Raw genomic sequence first — 25,047 nt, forward strand, 5'->3', positions numbered from 1 at the left:
TATACTATTTTTTTTTTTTTTTTTTATTTTTTGTAGTAAAAAAAAAAGGGTAAATGAAAAAAATTAATTAATGAGTTGAATATTACAAAGAGAAAATTAGTTTAGAGTGTGATGAACCTTTAATAATTTTTGCCACTCTATCTTTGTTTATGTGTTCTTGTTAGCTTTGAAGGAATAAATTTGAAGAAAAAAAAAATGTTATAGAAGAACATATGAAAAAAAAAAAAATGTTATTTTTAGAAAATAAAAAAAATAAAGCAATATTAATCTAAGTGCAATTTTTTTTTTTTTTTTAAATAAAAATTTCTCAATCTTATTTGATGGTGTAATTATGAGAAAAGTATTGCAATTCGTTTCTTCGTTTTTTTTTTAACAAAAGGTTATTGCATTTGAAGAGGTTAAAATTTTAGATATTTTAAAATTGGATGAAATGATAATAACAATGTGGGTGTCTATGATTAATGAAATGGTTATCGTGTTGATTTATCATAGTCTAGCACACAGAGGCGGATTTAGAAAAAAATTTTAGTGATAACATAATAGATATATCAAAAAATATATATTAATATTTATAAAAATAAATTATTATTAATGATATAGAAAATAATATTATAATACTATTATATATATATATATTTAAAATAAAATAGATTATTTTCATTGGATTGAATTTTAATTATTTAGATACTCACGGACAGTTTAAATTTTAAATAATCCACTAAAATAGTTTTGGATAACAATGACATTCAAATTTTAAGTGGGGCACTCAAACTTTTTAATGGTGACACAATTATTTAATTATAAAAAATTTCTTTTGGTGTGATAAAATTGGTGGCACGTACTACCACTGTCTTCGACTTGAATCCGCCCCTGCTGGCACATGTAAAATCGATAAACATCACTTGTTTTTATTTAACACACTATATATTTATATATTTGTAGGTGCGGTGTATAATATTATATTATGTGTTGAAATTAATTATAACATGTGTTTATATTAAATTATATGATATGTTACATTTGCATTATATTAAAATAAATAATATATTATCTTTAGTTATATTATATGTTGTGTTACTCCATAATATTCAATTCTATGAGATTTGTGCCATTTCTTTTTATTTTCAATTCTAGAAAAATTTTGGTTGTTTAGTATTACATTTTGATGTGTTTCTAAGTGAGATATGTAGAGTTATGCTGATAAATCGTAAAATTTTTAGAATTTTAAAGTAAGAAATTTTAAATTGTATTTGTTTAGAAGTTTAATTTTTATAACAATTATGATGTGTAGCAATATCTTTTATATAAAAAAAATTATTAACATGTTAAATATCATCATGTTAAATACAGTTAATAATAAAAAAATACTAGTATCATTTAAAATGAAACAAATAAAATATTTATTTTATGCAATTTTTTTTTTTTTTTGAAAAAATTATCATTAACTTCCTATATGTTCAAATCAACATTTAATATATAATAAGTAATTTTTATCAAATAATTTTTACTCTTTTCTAACATACACTATCAAATCAAATCAATATATTATCAAATAATATTAATATATAATATATTTAATAAAAATTAATTTTTTTTACAAATTTAATAATTATCATTCCAAACCTACTTTTATCAAATCACTTAAATTCCTACATACCCAAACGTTCTCTCATCTGCCTAATTGGCCGACTGATCTCCTTGCGTTTTACCGCCGCCCCTCTCCGACCGGTGCCGCCGCTGCTGCGCAGGTATTGCCGTTGTTTCTTTTTCTTTCCTTATTCTTCTTTTTATTTTCCTTATGTTGTGAAAGATTATGATTAATGATCGAATAATAAATAAAAATATAAAGAAGACACAATGGTTCACTGACAAAGTGTTGACTGCTACGTTCACAGATAGAAACGAAGAATATATTTATTATGGACGACTAGGTTACATATTTAATTATAGATTTTGTATCTCCAAGTCTATTCAAAAGTCCAATATTGCATGCATACCGTCCGGTTAGAGGCCACTCCGAGCCCCTAGACCCAAGCAAAGGGGACTTCGCCCCCCTTGACCCCCGACTCGCTGATCGGGAAACGAGATTCCTGTGAAAATTCAGCAGAGTGACAAACTAGATTTAAGGCATATCAACGGTGAGACCCTCATGAAAACTCTAAGTGAAGTGACAAACTAGATTCAAAGCATATCAGCAACGAGACCCCGAAACATCTGAACTAGTACTTTCGAATGTAGTATTTTCAGCCGTAGTAGCATCTGGAACATCTGAACTAGTGCTTTAAAATGTAGTATTTTCAGAAATAAGATGTTGATCTTCTCCACTTTTGCAGTTGTGATGCTCTTCTCGAAAGTGACTTGCAACTCCATCTCTTTATCTATGAACTTTACAATGGGGTTAAGCATAGAATTTTCATCAAATATTACATTCTTACTATCTATTCTCAGAAGGTGACTAAATTTTATATCTCTTAACTCTATCCCCGAAATCAACAAATATGTTATTCTTAGCTTTTAATTTTAATTTACTTTCACTCACATGATAGTAAACAATACGACAAAAAATTCTCAATAATAAATAATCTACAGGTTTATTAGATCATACTTCGTAAGGTGTCTTGCAATCAATGCCAAGGTGAAGTCTACGGTTGATCGAATAGCACGCCATGTTTACATTTTTTTTTTTAATTTATATGATATTTTGATATAATAATTAATATTTAAAATAAAATTCTGGGGACAAAAATCTTGCATCCAAAATCTATCTTTTAAGCCAATTAAAAACATTTATAAAAGACTCCGCTGAAAAAAAAGACAAAAGGCGAAAAAGAAGCACAATTTTTTAGAGAGAGGAGTATAAACCCTATCGCTCAACCAACCGATCGACCGCCGTCTTCATCTTTCTTCGTCTTTCCACTCTGCGCAACAGCCTTCATCGTCTTCGCCAACAACTTCACCCTCCTCCTCATAGACGTCGGATTTGCTGCTTTTGCAACCACCACAGTGGCCGCCGACGGCCTTTTGCACGAGTGGCAGCAACGCGGATCGGCTCTCGGACTGTAAGTGCTGTTCGTCTCTGATCTATCACAGTATCGTCAAACTCGTGGCCTAGGTGATAATGGTGAGGCAGGAATTTTGGTAGAAGTAGCCTGCAATTTTATCGGCGTAGGATCGGGCTCGTGTGCAAATCCGACCGCACTCAGAATTACTCCAAAACAGAGTCTCGATAATGGCGGCTTCAGTTTCCTTCACCAGCGTTAAACCCTCCGCCGCCGTCTCAGGTCTCCGCCGCCGTCCCCTTTCCGCCGCTTTCGGCGTCACCACCATCTCTGTTCGCCACAACCCCGACCAAAACCGCCGTTTCGTTGTCTATTCATTAGACGCGAAGCCTACCATTTTGGTAGCCGAAAAGCTGGGCGATGCAGGGGTGAATCTCTTGAAGGAATTCGCGAATGTGGACTGCTCGTATAACCTCAGTCCGGAGGAGCTCTGCACCAAAATCTCGCTGTGCGACGCGCTGATTGTGAGAAGCGGGACTAAAGTCGGCCGCGAGGTGTTCGAATCATCAGGTGGACGGCTTAAAGTGGTTGGAAGAGCTGGAGTAGGAATCGATAATGTAGATCTGGCAGCAGCCACGGAGCACGGGTGTTTGGTGGTGAACGCCCCCACTGCGAATACTGTTGCTGCTGCTGAGCACGGAATCGCACTGTTAACCGCCATGGCTAGAAATGTTGCTCAAGCCGATGCATCGGTTAAAGCTGGTTAGTAAATTCATACATAGACATAGTTTCTTCTGCATTTCAAATTTATATTTATGGCTTCTGCTTTCAATATGCATATGTATATTATGGTTTCTTCTGCATTTCAATATGTATATGCATCGACTCAAAAGTATATCTGAAAGGTTATCTGCTTGATCTATATGATTGATGCTTCGTAAGTTTGAGTTACAATGTGCATTAGAATCTGTAGTCAGATCTAAATTTTGTTATCTTTGGAATGCATTTCTTGTTTAATAATTCTACAAGTATTTGATTGTTTTGAGATAAAGATGTCGTAAGATGGTGGAAATTTTTTTATATTTCAATAGTAGATACTCTGAGAAATGTAATCGATTCAACGTTGGTAATTCTTTGGCCTGTTTTGCTAGATTGTTAGGAGTGATTAATTGTTTTTATCGTAAGAATTATGAAATGTTACGACTTTAGATTCATTCTATCGTCACTGTCCTAACTTACAATATTCTTAAAGTAAAGAATCACTTGTAAATTCAGGTAAATGGGAGAGGAACAAATACGTGGGCGTTTCCCTCGTCGGCAAGACACTTGCTGTGCTCGGTTTTGGGAAGGTTGGCTCGGAAGTTGCGAGACGAGCAAAGGGCCTCGGTATGCACGTAATTGCACATGATCCGTATGCTGCTGCTGACAGAGCCCGAGCAATCGGTGTAGATCTTGTAAGCTTCGATGAAGCAATGGCAACTGCTGACTTCATCTCACTGCACATGCCGCTGACTGCGTCGACGTCAAAAATGTTGAACGATGAAACTTTTGCAAAGATGAAAAAGGGTGTCAGGATCGTCAATGTTGCGCGCGGAGGAGTGATCGATGAAGATGCACTGGTGAAGGCGCTCGACTCTGGCATTGTGGCACAGGTACGAGTTTCTCCTTCTCCTTCGTAAACCAAAATCTACCATAGATTTGAATATTTGATAAGTCAAGCTACATATGTACTTATTGAGTATAATTTCGATTTCAGGCTGCGCTCGATGTTTTCACGGTAGAGCCGCCGGGAAAGGACAGTAAATTGGTGCTACACGCGAATGTAACTGCGACTCCACATCTTGGAGCCAGTACAATGGAAGCTCAGGTCATCGAAACGTTGTTATCACACTTTCTGTCACTTTTTTTTTTTCGTTTGCTTCTAGTACTTTTGCGCTAAGCTGTTCGATTTTGTTTCCAGGAAGGAGTAGCCATTGAAGTAGCCGAAGCTGTCGTTGGAGCCTTGAAGGGAGAGCTGGCTGCCACTGCAGTCAATGCACCAATGGTTCCTGCTCAGGTAACAGTTTGTTTCTTTAAAGTTTAGATTTCTATTTGCGGTTTCAAAATAGTAAAAATTTGAATTAACATAGTGTTTGACGTAGGGGTAACAAAATTGAACCCGACCTGAAAATTTTTAGGTTTGGGTTTGATTGTCTGAAGTTTTTTAAAAAATCAGATTGACTCAAACCTGAAATAAAAAAAAAAATTGGGTTGGATCATGTCGTGCTTAGATTGACCTGATAACTCGAAATATAGAAATGAAGTCGGTGAATAACCTGAAATCCAAACCCGATCTGATTTTACGGTTAAAATTATTCTTTATTTATTTCAAATCGTAATATATTACAAAATAAAATAATATAAACAAATAAAATTATTAAAAATTAATATTATACTAAGCATAAAAATAAAATAAGATTTTCGGCTGTTTTGTATTAGGCTTTTTTTTTTTTTGATAAGTTTAAAATTTTTAAGTTTTCGGGTCTATTTTGTGTCAAAATCTTCAAGTTCATTTGGATTATCGGATGATCTGAACCTGACTAAAATAAATCCATGTCGCTTTCGGGTTTAGGAGTTCAGGTTGAAAATCGGGTTCAGGTTGCATCCGGGTTGGTAGGATTTTTGTTATACCTATAGTTCAACCCAATAAGAATACAATTCGAAAATAAGAAATTGATGGTTTGAATGAAAAATAATAATTTTATTGCAATACTACCTTCATCCTAAATCAATTGGTATAAATTTTTTTTTTGCCACAATATTTTAAATAAATATTGATATTTTATTGATAGTGAATACAAAATAATGGTTAAATGACCTTTTTGTCTTTGCAAATGTGTGCTTTAATTTATTTGAAAAACCCAGTGATATTTATATAATAATAATAAAAAAGTAAAATCGTTTTATAGTCATATAACTATTTATGGTAATAGAACAATTGATTCGGAACAGTTTTAAATGATACTCCCTCCATCCACATAGAAAGTAAATGTTTATCCTTAGGGTGGGTTTGTTTGGGGGTTTCGATTTTTGATTTTGAGTTGGGATTTTAAATGTAAAATTAATTTTTAGTATAATATAAAAAATGAAAAATAGTTGTTTGATTTGATGTATTTGGGAGAAAAAATAGGATGAATAGTGTATTGAAAATCCAATCATAGTATTTTAATTATAATGGGCAGTTAAAAGTAGTGTAATGACATTTTTGCGTTTGCTTTTTGGTGTAAAAATAATGACCTGATGTAAAGTAAGTGTATTTGTGAAGAAAGTGAAATATTTAATGAAATGTTTGTTTTGTAATTGAATGTTCCAGAATAAAAATATGTATATTTTCTAGCTTGAAGGATAGAGTAAAATAGGACAATAGATTTGGTATAGAAGTAATATATTAAATGAATTATAGCTCTATCAAAATCGGATCTTTTTATGTTTATCATATTGACTATCCAAACTATCGATTGTTTCATTACCCACGTAGGTTCTCACAGAGCTGAAGCCTTACGTCGTTCTTGGTGAAAAACTCGGCCGACTCGCAGTCCAACTAGTAGCTGGTGGGGAGGGAGTAAAATATATAAAAATCACATACGCATCTGCCCGAGCTCCCGACGATCTCGACACCCGTCTGCTCCGAGCCATGATAACCAAAGGTCTGATAGAGCCAATATCAAGTGTCTTCGTCAACCTGGTGAACGCCGATTTCACCGCAAAGCAGAGAGGGCTCCGTATAATCGAAGAGCGCGTAATCCTCGACGGGTCTCCCGAGCGCCCCCTGGAGCTAATCCAGGTGCAAATAGCGAACGTCGAGTCGAAATTCCCGAGCTCAATATCCGACAGCGGCGAGATCCGGGTCGAGGGCCGGGTCAAAGATGGGGTCCCTCACTTGACGATGGTTGGGTCGTTCGACGTCGATGTGAGCTTGGAAGGTAGTATCATACTGTGCAGACAAGTCGATCAGCCGGGCATGATAGGAAAAGTCGGTTCAATTCTTGCGGAGGAAAACGTTAATGTGAGCTTTATGAGCGTCGGGAGGAGCGCTCCGAGGAAGCAGGCGGTGATGGCGATCGGAGTTGACGAGGAACCGAGTAAGGTGTCGTTGAAGAAGATTGGGGAGATCCCTGCCATTGAGGAATTTGTTTACCTTAAGTTGTAGTATGTGTGTTGTGACTGTTGTTGTTTGCTGTTTTGTCTTGAATTTTGTTGTCTTGTTGTGTGGCTGTTGTTACTGTGGTTGTTTTTGTCGTTGTCCTCGTCGCTTCCGTCGCAAATTTTATTTCGAGGGATTTTGATTTTAACCGATTTGACATTTTTAGCATGAATTTTTAATTTTCGAAGAAAGTTGCTATCCGAAAGTGCGCACTGGGTAAATCTTCAGTCGAATTTAATACCTTGGAAATCTGGCTCGACGGAAAACTTACACTAGGCTAAGCATGTGTGGCAGATGATTTGAGGCGTCGGGGGTTTGAATTCATTACTTCACGGATATAAATTCAATTCCTGCGTCACCACGCCATTTCTCAGGGGACTGTTAGATTTTGATTTTGATTTTAAAGTTTGAAGACACAACAAACAAACAGTCCTAGAAATAAATATAGAGAGAATCCTCTAAATTTTGGAAAGTGGGTGAGTATTATAGAAATTAATTTTATTAGATATAGTCAACTATTTATTAATATTAATATTATTATATACAATTAATGACAATAAATTAATTACGATATTCATCCATAACTGCTGTCCCAATCGTATCACATGCACATTACATTACTACATTATTATACTTCCAATTTCTAATCACTTCATACCAAACATGGATCACCCTCACCGACCCACCCCCCTCATTAAAACGAATTAAAATAAAAATTAATTATAAAAAAATTGCAAAAATATTTCATACTTATACCCTATTATCACGTTTATCCTATATTTATATACCTGTCAAAATATATCTGTTTACAAAATTCAAAGATAAAATAACAATTTTTGCAAATATTTGAAATATATTTTTCCAGCGATATAAATATAAAACACGAAAATGATAATGAGTATACGTGTGAAATATTTTTTTGCAATTTTTCCAATTATAGCATCTCTTGTAGTCACTTTTTTATTACTTTATCTTTTCATTTTTACTATAACAACTAGTTATCTTTCTCATTATATTTAGGAAGAGATATAATTATTCATATTTATTACATTTTTTAAGAACCGATTACCTTCAACAAAAAATATTATTCAAAAAAATTTGAAATTTCAAAATTTTAAATTTTAAACTTAACATAAATTATCTAATATATATTGTGGTTTATTCGAATAATTTCAATTTTTTAAATAGTAAATTATATGTTCCAATATATTAAAATATATATAGATTAATATTTAAAAATTATATTATATAAAAATATTATTAATCAATTTAGCATGTGTCATATAAAAAAATAAAAATAATGTATTGAATGTAATTATTATAACGATCGATAAAGAAAGTAATTTAAATATTGAAATAAATATAGTGTGAGAAATAACGGATGCTCTTAATTAGTCACTTCCCCTTCTACAATACACACATACATACATATACATATATATATATATACCTACGATATCATATGACTTTGTGAACTCCGCCGCCGGTCCAAATAATTAAAAATTAAAATCGAAGTTTGAAGATGAAATTAATTCGCTATGTCGCCGACATTCCTTTCGTCTTCATCTTCGTCTTCCTGTCTGTGTCTGTGTCTGTGTCTGTAATAAGAAACACAGATGCTGCAGTGAAGCAGAAGCAGCCCTGCAATGGCGGAAGTGATGACGTGTACAAAGGAGAGTGGGTTTACGACGAATCTTACCCCATTTTTGACTCCTCCAAATGCAAATCCATTCGCAGAGAATTCTCCTGCTTGAGAAATGGTCGAAGCGATCGGAATTATCTCAACTACAGATGGCAGCCCAGTTCATGCACTTTGCCCAAGTAAATTTTTTTTTTTTTCATTATTAATAACATTAGAGACAAAATTAGAAATAAAATTACATCAGCTACGTGAGTGAATGTGAGATTTCATTATAAATACATTATGTTTTTTTAGTGTCTCTCTTTTGTGTGATTGCAGATTCAAAATTAATTTTTTTATTTTTATTTAATTTTTTGGATGAGACAGATTTGATGGGATCGATTTCTTGAGGAGGCTAAAGGGCAAAAAAGTGCTGTTTGTTGGGGACTCAGTGAGCGATAATCAATGGCAGTCGCTGGTGTGCATGCTGCAGGTCGCCACCGGAGAATATTCCGGCGCTGCCGCCGGAGAATATTTTGGCGCCGCCGCCGTCACCGGTGGTAATTCGACCTCCACCGTCAGATTCCAGGTCAAAAGATTGTAATTTTTAATTAGTTTAATCAATAATTAGTGATGACATACGTCAACAAAATGGTTTCTTTTTTTCTTTTTTTTAATTTAATTTATTGTTTAATAATATATATATATATATATATATTATCAGAAGTATGGAGTATCTATCAGTATGTTGCTGTCACATTATTTGGTGGACATAGAGAACCGGAAAGCGGGTCGGGTTTTGAATCTGGATTCAATCAAAGATGGGGAGATTTGGGAGCAATACGACGTCGTTATATTCAATACCTGGCTCTGGTGGTACCGCTCCGGACCTAAACAGCCGTAAGCAACACTGCATAAAACCCTATCTTTATTTATTTATACTTATAGATATTGTTAAAACTTTTAGTATTATTTATTTACAGTATTCCCACCGTCCCATAACAAAGTATCCATTTTTTTATTTTAGTCTGTTTTATAATAAAATATTTATTTTTTTTTTAATAATTGTACTATTTACCTAACATTACAAATATCTTTACAACTTACTACTAATAAAATTATTTTAGTCATTTCTACTTTATTCCTACTACATCCAAATATAATAGTATTTCTAAAACTACTTATAAAAAGTAAATGAATACCTAGTTATAGGACGGAGGGAGTATTATTTTTAAAGATCATATTAAATATATATTGTTTTAAAATGTCAAGATTATTATTCCCAAAATTTTAGGTAACAATTACTTCATTTAAACAGACCAAAACTAAACATCGAAAGGTCTCTTATTGATGTGTCTATATAAATTGCACTTTCTGTCATCCAAAATATCAAAATTGAGGTTTAGTTTTAACTGTGTTCTAAAATCAAGAATTTTCACATTCAATCTCTCCCATATCTATTAATCTACTTGGTTTTTGCACTGAGATTTAGAAATATTAGTATTATATTAAAATAAATTAGAAATAAATGTAAAAAGATTAAACTAACCTTATTAGTGTTATATAATATAAAATTAATGATATTTATGTAATATATTGTAAATTGAAAAGGTAGTTATAATGTTAAATAGATAGGACAATTACTTAAAAAAAGAAAAAAAAAAGAAAAGAAATTAATACTATGTTATGAAACATATCAAAATAAAAAAAATAAATAAATTGTTAAAAGATAGATGGATATAAATATAGATAACATATGAAAATATAATATAAAATACATCTTGTATATAAAGTATTACTCCCTCCGTCCCATATTATATGGGCGTATTACGGTAGATACGAGAATTTAGGTAAAGTGTAATTATTGAGTAATTAAGAAGTATATTAGTAAAAATAATTGTTCATTAAGATTAAGATAACTAAATAGTTTAATTAAAATTAAAGAAATTATAAAATTTAAAATTTAAAATGAGATTAAAGTGTATAATTATATTTTCAAAAATGAAAACGATAAATTATGTGAGATAGACGAAAATAGAAAATAAAGAGAAATTATGTGGGACAAAAGGAGTACTATGTTATGTTAGTTCTATATCATATGTATACTATGTAATGTGTTATTAAATATGTATTGATTATATTTAATCAGCATCGTAACTCTCGCCTTATTTAGAGACATATATATATATATATAATGAATGGAATAATTTTAATTAATATATAATTTTATATAATTAGGTGGGATTATATTGAATATGAAGGGAAGATAACGAAGGACATGGATCGAATGGAAGCATTTAGAAAGGCACTAACAACATGGGCAAAATGGGTCAACTCTAAAGCCAACCCTAAGGCCATCTACTTCTTCCAAGGGATTTCTCCAATGCATTACAGGTCTGCTCTCTCTTTACTATATATATATATATATAATTATTGCTATTTTAATTATTACTTCCTCCGTCCCAGAAAATAGGGGACTATTACTGTAGATACAGAAATTAGGTAAAATATAATTACTAAATAATTAAGAAGTGTATTAGTAAAAATAATTATTATTTAGTAAAAATAATTATAGATTAAGATTAAGATAAGTAAATAGTTTAATTAAAATTAAGAAAATTATAAAATTTAAAATGCGATTAAAGTGTATAATTATATTTCCAAAAATAGAAAGGACAAGTTATGTGGGACGGACGAAAATAGAAAATTGGGACAAATTATATGAGACGGAGGGAGTAATTTGTTAGTATCGATTTAGGGTTTAGGAAATTATTTTGATATGTCTAGCTCAAATACTTGTTTATTATTAGTTTCTTTTGCTCGAGTTTGATAAAATTTGGTTTGAGTTTAATATTAAAATAATGATTGATGAGATGTTTTGTAAGAAAAAAAAAATATTTTTTTTTTTTTGAAAAACGCAGAGTCTAAATAATAAAATTTGGGAAAATTTGTTTAAAGAAACATAATTATTTTGATAATTTAAATTTATTTATTTATATATATAATAAATTTCTTTGTTCAGGTTTTGATATGAATGTTTCCTTTTTTTTTATTTTTTTACGAGAGATATATAAAATTATGTTGGTAATATAAAAAATAATATTTTATATTAAATATTAATTTTTACGGATAACACGTATGTTGGGAATAGTACTGTAGAAAAAAACAATGCTGGCAAACAATAAATAGTAGCGCCATGTTTGTAATTGAAAATACATTTTAAATGTTTTTTATTTTTAAAATGAATTGTATGATAGTATTAAAAAATGCATGTAGGATTTGGATTATTTATATATATATATATATATATATATTTATTTAATGCTGTATATTCTAATAATATTTTTTAAAAATTGTGTACCGCGTAACACTGAGTGAAGACACTGTTTCTTCTCTTGTATTTACTTATAATCTTTTTCTATGCAATACGATTTTAAAAATTACGTTCATTTATATATATATATATATATATTCTTTTCACTAAATATCGTTGTTTCATAGAGGAGAAGATTGGAACAAGCCGGGAGTGAAGAATTGCGCGAATGAAACAACACCTTTGAAAGGATCATTGTATCGCGGTGGCGAGCCATTAGCTTCGAAAGTATTGAAGGATGTTCTAAATACCCAAGTTAGCCCACCTTCAAGGGTTCATTTGCTCGACATCACGACACTTTCTCAACTAAGGAAAGACGGGCACCCCGGCACCCACGGCACCTTTGGGATGGATTGCACCCATTGGTGCATTGCCGGAGTCATCGACACTTGGAATCTCATCCTCTATTCACAGCTCATTCGAGCAATTTGATTGTCGATCAACCATCGTGTATCTTCCGAATTAATTCTTTGTTTTGCTCCTTATCTTGACTTGGATGGAGGGAAATGCAAATATATACAACTTTCTGAATTTAAATACAATCTCCCCGTTCGATTTTAAAGGTTTCATTTATTTTTGCGTGTTGATCTTTGAATATTAATTATTATATGAAAACGTAATATAAATCAAGGAAAATAGACAAAAATACTTCTAATTATACAAATACAAGAATATTTTTAATGTTAAATATAACGACGCAAAAGGTAAATGAGACTCTTAGAGTGGGAGCAACATAATATTTGATTTGGATAAGTCTTTATTATTATTATTATTATTATTATTATTATTATGGCATATACTACGATATTCATCCGAAGGATACACATACGGGGGAGTCAATCAACTAATTTAGTTTTCTTTTATGATATCTTTCAAATGCTAATTTTGAAACTTTTTAAATTTTGTTTCAAAATTAATTTAAAATCCGAATCAATTTTCCAAAGGAAATACATAAATTTCTAGTAGTGAAAATAGTGTTTTTAACTCAAAAAATACAATTGCTAAAAATATTTTTACTTCAACCTACAACTCTATTTTTTACTCCAAAAACATAATATTCTTAAAATATTCTTTTTATGTATTATTTTAAACTATTTTTTATATCTATAATTAATATTATCTTTTTAAAAAATATTAAAAAATTCAAAATAAATAAAAGAATTAATATACAAAAATTCAAAAAATAAAAAAGAAAAAAAAGGAACACAACACCACAAATGGGCGCATTTTCACCAAATATGGAGTGCATTGGAGGAACTTATTTTCATTTTGTGCACCAAACTTCATATTTGGTGTATGGTTGGAGTTGCTCTAAGAAGTAGTACCTCCGCCCGACTCTAAGAGTCTTATTTATTTTCTGCGTGTTGATCTTTTAATATTATTAATTATTATATCAGAACGTAAGTACAAATTAAGAAGATTAAAAAAATACTTCTATTAGTGTCTTGTAATATTAATATAATGTCTTATAATACTAATAAAATGACATTTGTACAAAAAATTATACAAATATAAGCATATTTTTAAGATTAAGTATAATAACCCAAAAGATAAATGTGACATTTAGAGGTGGACGGAGAGAGTATATTAATAAAAACAATTATGGTATAGTAAAAATAATTATAGATTAAGATTAAGATAACTAAATAATTAATTAAAATTAAGAAAATTATAAATTATGAAATTCAAAATAGGAATAAAATGTAAAATTATATATATATTTTTTAAAAAGACAAATTATGTAGGACATACGAAAATAAAAAATATGAACAATTTATATGGGATGAGGAGACTCCCGCTTGCGGATAAATATATTAATATTGTGTTTCCCTAGCAAGCTTTTTAAGTAAAACGGTCATTTTATGCATTCGAAACAATGATATATTAACAAAATAAAATGAAACAATATTTATTTTCAAAATTTTTAGTTGAAAGCAAAAATCAATTAATATTTGATTCCCATAATGAATTACAGTAAATGGCGTCAATATCAAAATTGACCTGCATTTATAATTATTTACCTAATTATATAGATTTGAAAGAATTCACACCTAAAATATACTCCCCTGGCCCGGATACCATGTCCACGTTGCCGTTTCTATCCATCTCATATACCATGTCACTTTCATTTTTTGGAAAATAATTACACACTTTAATCTCATTTTAAAATTTTTAATTTTATTTTTTAAAATTTTAATTAAACTAATTAATTATCTTAATCTTAATTTATAATTATTTATATTATAGGATAATTATTTTCACTAATACATTCTTAATTATCTACTAATTACACCCCTTCTAAAATATCGTGTCTACAGTGTAGCAGACACGGTATCTGGAACGGAGGGAGATATACATATCCATTGAAATGCAAAAACTAAACACTATCAGAAAATCATAAAACATCACACAAAAATGGTGTCATCTCTAATCAATTTATATCCACAAAAATCAAACAACAACAATAATAATAATTACTACTTTCACCTAATTACTTATTCTATAAATTACAATAACTAATTTGCATTATAATATATATATATATATATGTGTATAATACAAAGCTTGTATAATTATCTCTTACAAAAAATAAAATCCAAGACATGGAAAACCTTGGTATCTCCATTTCCATGGCTGTATTATTATTGATCTTCCATATGACAACATTAACATCATCAGTTGCAAGTCGACGAGAATTTATTCCGGAATCGAAGCTAGGTCAATGCAATTTTTATGATGGCGAGTGGGTCTACGACAAATCCCTCCCTCTTTACGATTCATCAAAATGCTCGTTGTTGATCCCCAAAGAGTTCGACTGCCTCAAGAACGGTAGACCTGATCGCGAGTTTCTTAAGTATAGATGGCAACCCAAGGATTGCTACTTACCTCAGTAAGCCTATTTTACTAAATCATTTCATTTTTTTTTTCGTCATTTTAAAATTTTGCGAGTTTTTATTTTAGTTTATATATATATATAATTGCGTATAATCCATCTGTGATTCGGATAAAAACCGTGAATAATTAAATTTTATTTCTAAATCATTTCATATTTTTTTCGTCATCTTAAAATTGTGCGTGTTTTTACTTTAGTTTATATATATATAATTGCTTATAATCCATCTGTGATTCCGATAAAAACAGTGAATAATTAAACTTTATAAAATTAATTAATTATATGTTTCTTTAATATTTTAGTTTAAGATTTTTTTATTATATTATTATTATTATTTTTATACTTGAGGCATGAGAAATTATATTGCTAATATAAAAATAATATTTTATATTAAACTGCTAATTTTTGTGAGAGAATAAAGTATAAACATTATATATTGGGAATCATATCGACAAAAAATGTTTAAAGAATACATAATAATAGCTAAAACAATAATTTCGAGAGGATGGTTTAATTAATTTGAGTACTCCATGTAATGCATACATGAAGATTCGACGGAGTTGATTTCTTGGGAAGAATAAAAGGCAAAAAGATGTTGTTTGTTGGGGATTCTTTGAGTGAAAATCAATGGGGATCACTTACTTGCTTACTCAAGTCGGCTATCGGCGAGAGGTCGCAGATTATTCAGTCGAGGATCGACAATACCTCAACCGTCACTTTTCAAGTATTTATTCATTTATTTACAACTTACATAATTTGTTCAAAATGTTTACACTAAATTATAACTTCAACTAATCATCGAAACATAATTAATGTTGTAGGAATACAATTCGTCCGTGAACTACTTTTCCTCGCAATATCTCGTGGACATTGAAAACACAACATCCGGTCGTACGTTAAACCTCGATTCTATCAAAGATGGAGAGATATGGAGGCAATACGATGTCTTGATTTTCAACACTTGGCATTGGTGGTATCGTAGCAAAGGGCCGAAAGAATTGTAAGTATCCTAGATGGCATGCGCCTTATAACTACATTCGACTCATTTGTGAAAAATTATTATTGTTCCTCTTTGTAAATTACTATTATTTGGATTTATAATTAATCTAAAGGTTCAGACACTACAAAAAAGTTGAAATTTAGCTACTAAAAAAATTTGTAACAAAATATAATAATTCATAGCAAAAATGTATTTGTGATGATAATCATTCCATCGCCTATACTGCATTAGTAAAGGTCTTCAGTGACGAATATGATTTCGTAACATAAAATAAGTTTTTTACAATGAAAAGTTAAGAAAAAATATATAGCTACGAAAATATGTATGATTTTTTTATTTTTTGATTTTTTTAGCCAAATGGTTTTATCTATGAAAAATGATTTTATAGCTAAAACCTTTTTCTCTATGAAAATAGAATTTTCTAGCAAAAATATTTTAACGACGAAATTAATTTTTATTGCTAAATGATATGTTTTAACTACAAAAATATTTCGTAGTTAAAAATAGTGTAGCTAAGTAGATACTTTTTTGTAGTGAGATTAAGTCAGTAGCGATGAATAGTATCCTCTATTTTTTTGTTCATTAGCCCTTGTGCTATTGTAACTATAATCCGTGATCGATGATAACTCAGGTGGGACGTCATTAAAGATGATGGCAAGATTGTGCAAGACATGAATCGTATGGATGCATTTCGCAAAGCGCTTACAACATGGGCAAATTGGGTTAGTTCGATCTCGGTGAAGCCTACTACTAAAGTGCTCTTCCAAGGGATCTCTCCATCTCATTACAAGTAAGGAAATAGTCCTTTGATATATCTCTTAATAATATTCGTTTCAATGACAATTAATGGTTGCTTGTGGTACTAGTTTGTTTGGTTATAGTTTGAAATTGATTTGAAATGATGCGTTGATTTAAGTTTTTTTTTTAAAAAAAAGAAAATAATATCTTTATTTAATATTTTACGAGATAAAATAATATATTTTTATTGAAAATCGCACTGAATAAATATCATTGACTTCAATTTAAAATTACAAAAGAACAAGCTAAAGTCTAACATTTCACTTCCGATTTTGTCTCCTAATTATGCGATTTTGTCGCTCTTCTTGCATCATCGACTTTCAATCAATTAACTATCTTTTCTTGTCAAATTGAAAATGAAATCATGTGATAAAAATAATTTCACATTTTTTTTATTGATTTGTGAAATTCTACAATGCTACAGTAAAACAAGATGCATTTTATGGTAATCATGTATATATAATCAAAATTATAACTAATTTTTTTTTTTTTTTAAAAAAACATAATATCATAGAGTAGCTATAAATTTAGTTTTCATTTGATCTTGTGTTTTAGTTTTAAATTTTGGTTTAAATAATAGTTAGATGTGTTGTTTTGCAACGAAAAAATTATAATTTCCTCTTCCGTCAAATTTATTTTTACTTATTTTTTTTGTCCGTCCGTTAAATTTACCCTAGCTATATCTGGAAATGTAAAAAATCAATATTTAACTATTACCTTTCATTAAGCATTTATTTATCATAAATAACAGTAATTCCATTACATCATTTCTTTGTTTTATTTAATTACTAACTAAATTTTTAAAAATACTTTCAATTATTTTTACTTTTTCTATATTTTCAATAAAATTTCTATTTTTTTTTTTTTAATTTTTGTGCAAGACTCAAAGGGCTAATATGGTCGGATTGAGGAATTATATTTCTAAAGAGAATTAAATGTATTTAAAATAATAATAATAATAATAATAATAATAATAATAATAATAATAATAATAATTACGCTAAACATATAAATTTCGTCCCTAATTATGTATCTAATATCGTTAGTAACAGAAAATATGGATTTGGAAATGAAAAAATTTCGTTACAAAAATATTATTTTCTTGTAGTGTTATTATTCTTCACATCTGATTAGAAAATGAAACGATCATTGCAGTGGGAAAGATTGGAACACTCCGGGGGTTACTTGCGAGAAGGAAATGACGCCCCTGAAAGGTTCAATATACCCGAGCGGCGAGCCTTTAGAGTCCAAAGTGTTGAAAGAAGTCCTCAACACGAAAATCTCATCTAAAAAACCCGTGCATCTACTCGATATAACATTACTCTCACAATTGAGGAAAGACGGGCACCCGACCAAATACAATAAATATGGCAGCGATTGTACACATTGGTGCATCCCCGGCGTGGTCGATACTTGGAACCATCTTCTCTATACACACATTGTTCAAGAAGGTGATCGTCAAGGGACCAAATGATTTTCCTAAAATATTAAGTATAACGAATATTTTGAATAATTTATGTGGTAATTAAGAATGTGTTAGTTTATCATCTCAAATAATTTTCGAACTATGTGATACCAGTCTAAAAACTTGTCTTATTACATATTTTAAAATATTTTGCTTTTTATATATTCAAAATTTCTTAATGTTGTCACTAAAAATCAACCTAATTGGTTGGGCCTGTCAGTATCGAAAAAAAAAAAGGGTCCCTAGCCTCCTTTAGAAAGTATCTGAGCTGATTTTGCGATTGATAATTGAAATGCAACAAATTTGGAATCTGAAAATATTGCGATGAACTAATTGAAAGCTACTAACTAGTGCGGAAAAATAAAAAGTTATTTAGGCTGAAGGGCTAAACAAATGCATTGGCCGGAAAATCAAATACTCCCTCCATCCCAGAACTATAGTCTAGGTTGTGTTTGACACGAGATTTAAGGAATATTGATATTATATTAGTAGTGGATAAAAAGTACGGGTAAAAGACTTTTTTGCTCTTGTGAGTGTACTAGTGTAAAAAGTAGTGACAATTGTGTAATAATAATGAAAAAATAAGGGTAATTTTATGGTGATATAATTATTTATGGAAATGAAACTATTGTTTTGGGACGGACAAAAATGATAAACAAGACTATTGTATTGGGACACATGGAGTATTAATCTAAAATTTCGAATGAACACGGATGTAAGAGCAAAATTTTGGAAACTAAGAGTTGGAAATTAATTGCAACAGAATAAAATAAAACTAGATTTGATTGATGAGAGGAAAGTAAACTCTGAACTAAAATTTAACAACCTGAAATAGAAGAACCAGAATTTAAAACGAATGCAATATAAAATAAAAAGAAACAAAAAAAATAGAAAAAAAAATGGAAGAAGCTCGAAATTGGAGGCTAAAATTCGAACGGATTGGGCAAACATGTTCGCCTTCGAATCACCCTGTAGTCCGGATAGGCTCGCACCTTTCAATACAATCGAAGAATAGTAAAAATTTTGAGGGGTTTGGATTTTTAGTTGGAATTTGAATAGTAAAAATTTTGAATTTAAATAATTGTATGATATAATATAAATAGGTGCTGACGTGATATTTTGAATGTAAAACTAATTTTTAATATTATATAAAAAAATAAAAAATAGATATTTAATTTGATGTTTTTTGGGAAAATTTTTTTAATGAGTAATAGAAATTTTACAAAATCCTCCAAACAAACACACCAGTAATCTGAGGAAAACAAAAACAACCAGAGTTAAAACCAAAGTCCCCGACACATTTCGAAGCGCTGCTAAATTTTGATTTTTGTCACCGATGTAATAGCCGAAGGGAATGACAATTGAAGCAAAGTTTGGAAGTGAGCAGTTTGCATACAAGGAGCGGCTCGCCCGCAAAGAGCAACTCACCCGTGTCAGGCAACACGGCCGGAGGGACCAACTCGCACATGGAGAGTAGTTCGAGCACAAGGAATGAGGAGGGCACCCTCGAGGATGACGAGTTATCCGAAGTCAATCTCGACATCATTGTGTCCGATCAAGACTTGGAATGAGCACTCCGATATTAAGGTGAATTTGCAATAAATGGCGGATGTCTTGCCATAGTACCTCGATGCCCTCCAAGCGTAATCTCAAATTTTGGGATGCAATGTTAGTGCGAAAACGCTTAGCCGTGCAATAAACACTATTGAGCTAAGGCTATGGTGCCATACTACAAATTCACTATAAAAAAATATCTAATTACCTACAATATTTTTAACTACGAAATATTTTTTTAATTAAAAAATATCATTTAGCGACAAAAATAAATTTAATCGCTAAAATCAATTATATATTATAAAATTAATTTCGTTGTTAAAACTTGTTTGCTAGAAAAATTCCATCTTCATAGCAAAAAAGGTTTTAGCTACAAATTATTTTTCATAGCTAAAATCATTTGACTAAAAAAATTATCCATATTTTGTTGTTAAAACTCTTTTGTTATAAATTTTAATTTTATAGTAAAAAATCTTTAGCTACGAAATCAACCCAATTCCATGGCAACCCAACTAATTCATTTTAATCCACTAGACTCGAACAAACTTGAGAATGAATGGTTGGTTATAATGTCATGGATTAATGGTACCTCCCATGTTTCTTGCCAAATAAATATGAGCAGACAATCACGTCATTGCAAAGTGTAAAAAAGATTGTTGGAGTAAAAGAGTGTTTGACCATGCAGTTAAGAGAAATTTGAGATCAAGAAAAAGTAGTGGTCTCCCCACGAGTTTACGAAATAAAAGGCAACATAGTTCGCCTAGTGTGATTTTTTCATCGGACCTGATTTGCAGGATATTAGGTTTGGTCGGAAATTTACCCAGTGCGCACTTTTGGGTAGCGGCTGCGGGTTCTCATGTCATCCAAAAAAAAAAAGGCAACATGGTTTAGGGTTTAGGTTAGCATATTGCGATTTGCCTTGTCGAGCTTAATTTGTAGATTATTACGTTCGTTTACCTAGAGCGTACTTTTCAATTTTATTTTTTCCTTCAATTTCAGTACGATTCCAATCCATATTTAATTTTAAAATAATTATGTATGACTTCCATTTTTTTTTTTTTTTTACAAATACTTCTGTTTTACCATCATCATATTTTCTTCTACTTTTAACTACCAATTATAATTAAAAATACTATTCCCTCCGTCTCAATGCAATAGTCTTGTTTACCATTTTTGTCCGTTCAAAAACAATAGTCCAATTTCCATAAATAACCATATCAGCATAAAATTATCCTATTTTTTCATTAATATTACACAATTGTTACTACTTTTTACACTAATATGCTCACAAGGGCAAAAAATTCATTTATCCATATTTTTTACCGACCACCAATATAATATCAATATTCCTTAAATCTCTTGTCCAACACAATAAGACTATACTTTTGAGACGAAGGGAGTATTATTCTTTAAATATTTTTCAAAATATAAATATACATACTTTTTAAATAAACGGAAGAAGTAGTAATTTTATTGTACAAAATTTAATTATCATTGTCTTTGTTGTAATAACACCGGATGCCATACATCAGGCAAATCAGATGTCATAGTATATATTACTCTCTCCGTTCCATATACCGTGTCTGCTATACTGTAGACACGATATTTTAGGAGGGGTGTAATTAGTAAATAATTAAGAATGTATGAGTGAAAATAATTATCTTATAATATAAATAATTATAAATTAAGATTAAGATAACTAATTAGTTTAATTAAAATTAAAAAAAATAAATTAAAAGGTTTAAAATAAGATTAAAATGTGTAATCATTTTCCAAAAAATAAAAGTGACATAGAATATGAGACGGACAGAAACGGTAATGTAGACATAATATGTGGGACAGTGGAAATATTTCTTCTTAAAACAAATAAAATTATTTAAGTAAAGCTAAATAAATACTTGAAACATCAAAGCAGCCTTTTCCTAAAAAAAGGTAAAGGAGCGTATGGAGCTGTCTTTCCTTTGGGATCATCTTTTATGTTTGGTTATAATTGGGAGCTCAAGTCGAAGAAATTATCGGTCAGTTCACTTTAATATTTTTCAATGGAACAATTTCATATAAATATCATTAAAAAGAATATAAATATACATACATTAATATAATATACTTCTTTCGTTCGTCTCTAAATGTCACATTTACATTTTGCGTCATTGTATTTAATATTAAAAATATCCTTGTATTTGTATAATTTTTTTTGTACAAATGTCCTTCTATTAGAATTGTAAGACACTAATGAAGTATTTTTGTAATTTTTCTTAATTTAGATTACGTTTTGATATAATAATTAATATTCAAATATCATCACGCAAAAAGTAAATGAGACTCTTAGAGCCGGACGGAGGTAGTATATATTATTCATTTGTAAAAAGTCAAACATTCAACCAAAAATATTATTTTTTATATTATCAACACAATTTCTCATACCACACACAAAAATTAATCTATCTAAAAATACTGAACGAACAGACTATATTTTAAAGTTGATTCTACATTATTGAATGAATTTATAAAGTATAAAAAAAAATAATATCAAATATCTATGAATATAATATATGAATAAATTAATGATATATAAAAATAGTTTATACAACACATATTACAATTAAACTTAACGCACAAAGTACGTTCATATAGCACACACTAAATTACATTGTATTTTTTCAAGTTTAAAACTTTTTTTTAATCTTTTACAAACTAATTTATCCTAATTATGTACAAATATATATATATATATACTTTATTCGACCACTCACAACTTATATGCGTTTTTATTTTAGATTCTCCAATTACAAAGTAATTATATTCTCTTTTAGTAATTATAAATCCCACTTTTTTTCTAAAAGTACTCCTACTCTATAATCACATTAATGCCTTTTACAGTAAAAAGTAATAACAAAATTGTAGTTACGTTACTTTTAATTACTCACTTTAACTAAAATACTATAAATTTTTTTGTTTTAAAATAATTGTCTCATTTTTCCATTTTCGGCAATCTCAAAACAATAGTTTCATCTCTATAAATAACTATATCACCATAAAATTATCAATATATTTTTTTATTATTATTGTTACACAAATATACTCATAAGGGTATTTTTGTCTTTTAATATTTATTTTATTCTTACTTTCAATATAATATTATTATTTTTTAAACGGCTTATCCAACTCTTAAGAATTTATTCTTTTAGGAAGGATAAAAGTATACCTTTTTAAACTCCTCGTTAAAAGTAAATATAATTTTTTACAAATTGGACGGTGAGAATCTTATTATAGTGTTAAATTTTAATTTATTTTTTATAAAATGGCATTCATATTTAATATATTTATGATTTTTAAAATATTCAAAATATAATTTTAATTTATTCTTAATCATATATATATATTTCCTCCGTCCACTTAATAAGTTTATATTTACCTTTTGCGTTATTGTACTTAATATTAACAATTTTCTTATATTTGTATAATTTTTATATACAAATCTCATTATATTTATATTATAAGACACTAATAGAAGTATTTTTATCATTTTTCTTTAATTTGTACTATATTTTGATATAATAATTAATATTAAATAATTAAATAAAAAAAACAAATGTAAACTTTCAAAGTAGACCGATGAGTATTATAATATAATTCAACTTACAATCAAACAATTTTTCATTATCAATAATAAAATTGAACTTCGAACTACACTTTATGACTTTCACCAAACATGAATGAGTTGTAGCAGAGAAATGAGAGGAAGAAACTGTTTTGTTTTGAAATTAAGTTGGTCATTCAAATTTTGGTTTAAAATGATCATTAATAGTCTATACAAAACTAAAAATATATTTATCATATGTGTTCTTTTCATGGAAATTACATTTCTCCTAAAATATATTTCTCAAAAGAAAGACTTAATATATTATTTTTATATTTTATATTTAAAAATATATTTCCAAACTATTTCACTAATGCTAACAAACCCTAAATAAATAAAATAAAGGTTTGTGGTAGGTAAAGAGGCCATAATGATTACAAACCACACCCATGGAACCTTTTGCCCACTCTTCTCTTTGCTCCCACTCAACATAATTTATCATTTCCCTCCACTAACTCAAACCAATAATTTACTCATGTGACAAAAGCCATTGTAACATATGTCCCATTTATTCAAAAGTTTTCAAAATTTTAAAAATTTGAAAAATATCCAAATAACTGTTGATATGTTTTATCATAAGTTTCAAAAATATCTATATAAAAAGAACTAGGGTTTCGAGAGAAGCAAAAAAAAAAACCACTTCTCCCCTAAAATGGCCACACTCTTCGTATCCATTCTCCTCTCATCCCTTTTCACCTTAACCAAATCAACTTTCTCCGATGGTAGCGCCGCGGCGGCTGCGGCGGCAACAACAACCCATCTTCACTTTTTCCTCCACGACATCGTGAGCGGGAGGCACCCGACGTCTATCAGGGTGGCGGGGGAGAAGAACAAGTTTGGCATGACGGCAGTGATCGATGATCCATTGACGGAGGGCGCCGAGCACGGCTCCCCGATCGTGGGAAGGGCTCAAGGCATGTACACGTCATCCGCGTTGGACGCCATGTCGTTGCACATGGCGGTGAATTTTGAATTTTTGGCGGGAGAGTTCAACGGGAGCACGTTGAGCATCCTCGGGAGGAATGCGTTCATGGAGGCCGTGAGGGAGTTTCCGATAGTTGGAGGGACCGGCCGGTTCCGGTTCGCTCAAGGCTACGCGTTGGCTAAGACTAAACGGTTCAATGCCCCGACCGGGGATGCCGTTGTCGAGTATGATGTCTTTGTGATGCATCGTTGAGAATGTATTTGAGATTTATATTGTTCAGTACTATTTGGATATATGATTTTTTTTTTTTTTAATGATACGAAAATTCGCAGTCGCTATTTAGGGATGAATAAATTTACCGAACATATCGAAATACCGATTTATCGTACCGTATCGTGTCGAAAATACCAAAAATTTCGGTACGGTATGGATATCGTACCGAAAGTTTCGGTATGGTATCAGTATGAATTTTCGGAAAATTCGGTATGATACCGTACCGATATTATTTTTATTAAATAATTTAATTATTAATATAAATAATAATTATTAATATTTTTTTTAAATCATAAGAAAAAATATGTAAATTATTAAAAATT

General features: G+C 30.1%; 4 protein-coding genes across 4 annotated transcripts; all 4 read left to right on the plus strand.

The window, feature by feature from the left end:
• The first annotated feature begins 2,814 nt into the window (after positions 1-2,814).
• LOC127253714 (D-3-phosphoglycerate dehydrogenase 1, chloroplastic-like) lies at positions 2,815-7,341 on the plus strand. The gene is made up of 5 exons (XM_051278439.1): positions 2,815-3,761; positions 4,275-4,651; positions 4,756-4,866; positions 4,960-5,055; positions 6,517-7,341. Exons 1-5 carry the CDS (start codon positions 3,230-3,232, stop codon positions 7,186-7,188), a joined length of 1,788 nt encoding a protein of 595 aa, XP_051134396.1. The 5' UTR covers positions 2,815-3,229; the 3' UTR covers positions 7,189-7,341.
• A 1,363-nt stretch (positions 7,342-8,704) lies between these two features.
• LOC127253555 (protein trichome birefringence-like 41) lies at positions 8,705-12,660 on the plus strand. The gene is made up of 5 exons (XM_051278202.1): positions 8,705-9,003; positions 9,191-9,392; positions 9,528-9,703; positions 11,042-11,197; positions 12,305-12,660. Exons 1-5 carry the CDS (start codon positions 8,705-8,707, stop codon positions 12,606-12,608), a joined length of 1,137 nt encoding a protein of 378 aa, XP_051134159.1. The 3' UTR covers positions 12,609-12,660.
• A 2,119-nt stretch (positions 12,661-14,779) lies between these two features.
• On the plus strand, positions 14,780-18,341 carry LOC127253556 (protein trichome birefringence-like 38). Its single transcript, XM_051278203.1, has 5 exons — positions 14,780-15,066; positions 15,619-15,793; positions 15,891-16,069; positions 16,701-16,859; positions 18,023-18,341. Exons 1-5 carry the CDS (start codon positions 14,780-14,782, stop codon positions 18,339-18,341), a joined length of 1,119 nt encoding a protein of 372 aa, XP_051134160.1.
• Positions 18,342-24,145: 5,804 nt separating this feature from the next.
• On the plus strand, positions 24,146-24,785 carry LOC127253777 (dirigent protein 21-like). The gene has a single exon (XM_051278543.1). The coding sequence runs from the start codon at positions 24,179-24,181 to the stop codon at positions 24,701-24,703; it is 525 nt and encodes a 174-aa protein (XP_051134500.1). The 5' UTR covers positions 24,146-24,178; the 3' UTR covers positions 24,704-24,785.
• Positions 24,786-25,047: the final 262 nt, after the last annotated feature.

The sequence above is a fragment of the Andrographis paniculata genome, unplaced genomic scaffold, assembly GCF_009805555.1.
Source record: "Andrographis paniculata isolate CXL003 unplaced genomic scaffold, ASM980555v1 Contig51END, whole genome shotgun sequence".
NCBI classification, from domain to species: domain Eukaryota; kingdom Viridiplantae; phylum Streptophyta; class Magnoliopsida; order Lamiales; family Acanthaceae; genus Andrographis; species Andrographis paniculata.

Bases quoted from the DNA above. Each gene is read 5' to 3' on its own strand.
- LOC127253714 (XM_051278439.1), top strand. From the start codon at position 3,230: ATGGCGGCTTCAGTTTCCTTCACCAGCGTTAAACCCTCCGCCGCCGTC. The intron at 3,762-4,274 runs GTTAGTAAATTC...TTGTAAATTCAG, and splicing joins CGATGCATCGGTTAAAGCTG to GTAAATGGGAGAGGAACAAA. The intron at 5,056-6,516 runs GTAACAGTTTGT...TTACCCACGTAG, and splicing joins CACCAATGGTTCCTGCTCAG to GTTCTCACAGAGCTGAAGCC.
- LOC127253555 (XM_051278202.1), top strand. From the start codon at position 8,705: ATGAAATTAATTCGCTATGTCGCCGACATTCCTTTCGTCTTCATCTTC. The intron at 9,004-9,190 runs GTAAATTTTTTT...TGGATGAGACAG, and splicing joins AGTTCATGCACTTTGCCCAA to ATTTGATGGGATCGATTTCT. The intron at 9,393-9,527 runs GTCAAAAGATTG...ATATATTATCAG, and splicing joins CCTCCACCGTCAGATTCCAG to AAGTATGGAGTATCTATCAG.
- LOC127253556 (XM_051278203.1), top strand. From the start codon at position 14,780: ATGGAAAACCTTGGTATCTCCATTTCCATGGCTGTATTATTATTGATC. The intron at 15,067-15,618 runs GTAAGCCTATTT...GCATACATGAAG, and splicing joins AAGGATTGCTACTTACCTCA to ATTCGACGGAGTTGATTTCT. The intron at 15,794-15,890 runs GTATTTATTCAT...TTAATGTTGTAG, and splicing joins CCTCAACCGTCACTTTTCAA to GAATACAATTCGTCCGTGAA.
- LOC127253777 (XM_051278543.1), top strand. From the start codon at position 24,179: ATGGCCACACTCTTCGTATCCATTCTCCTCTCATCCCTTTTCACCTTA.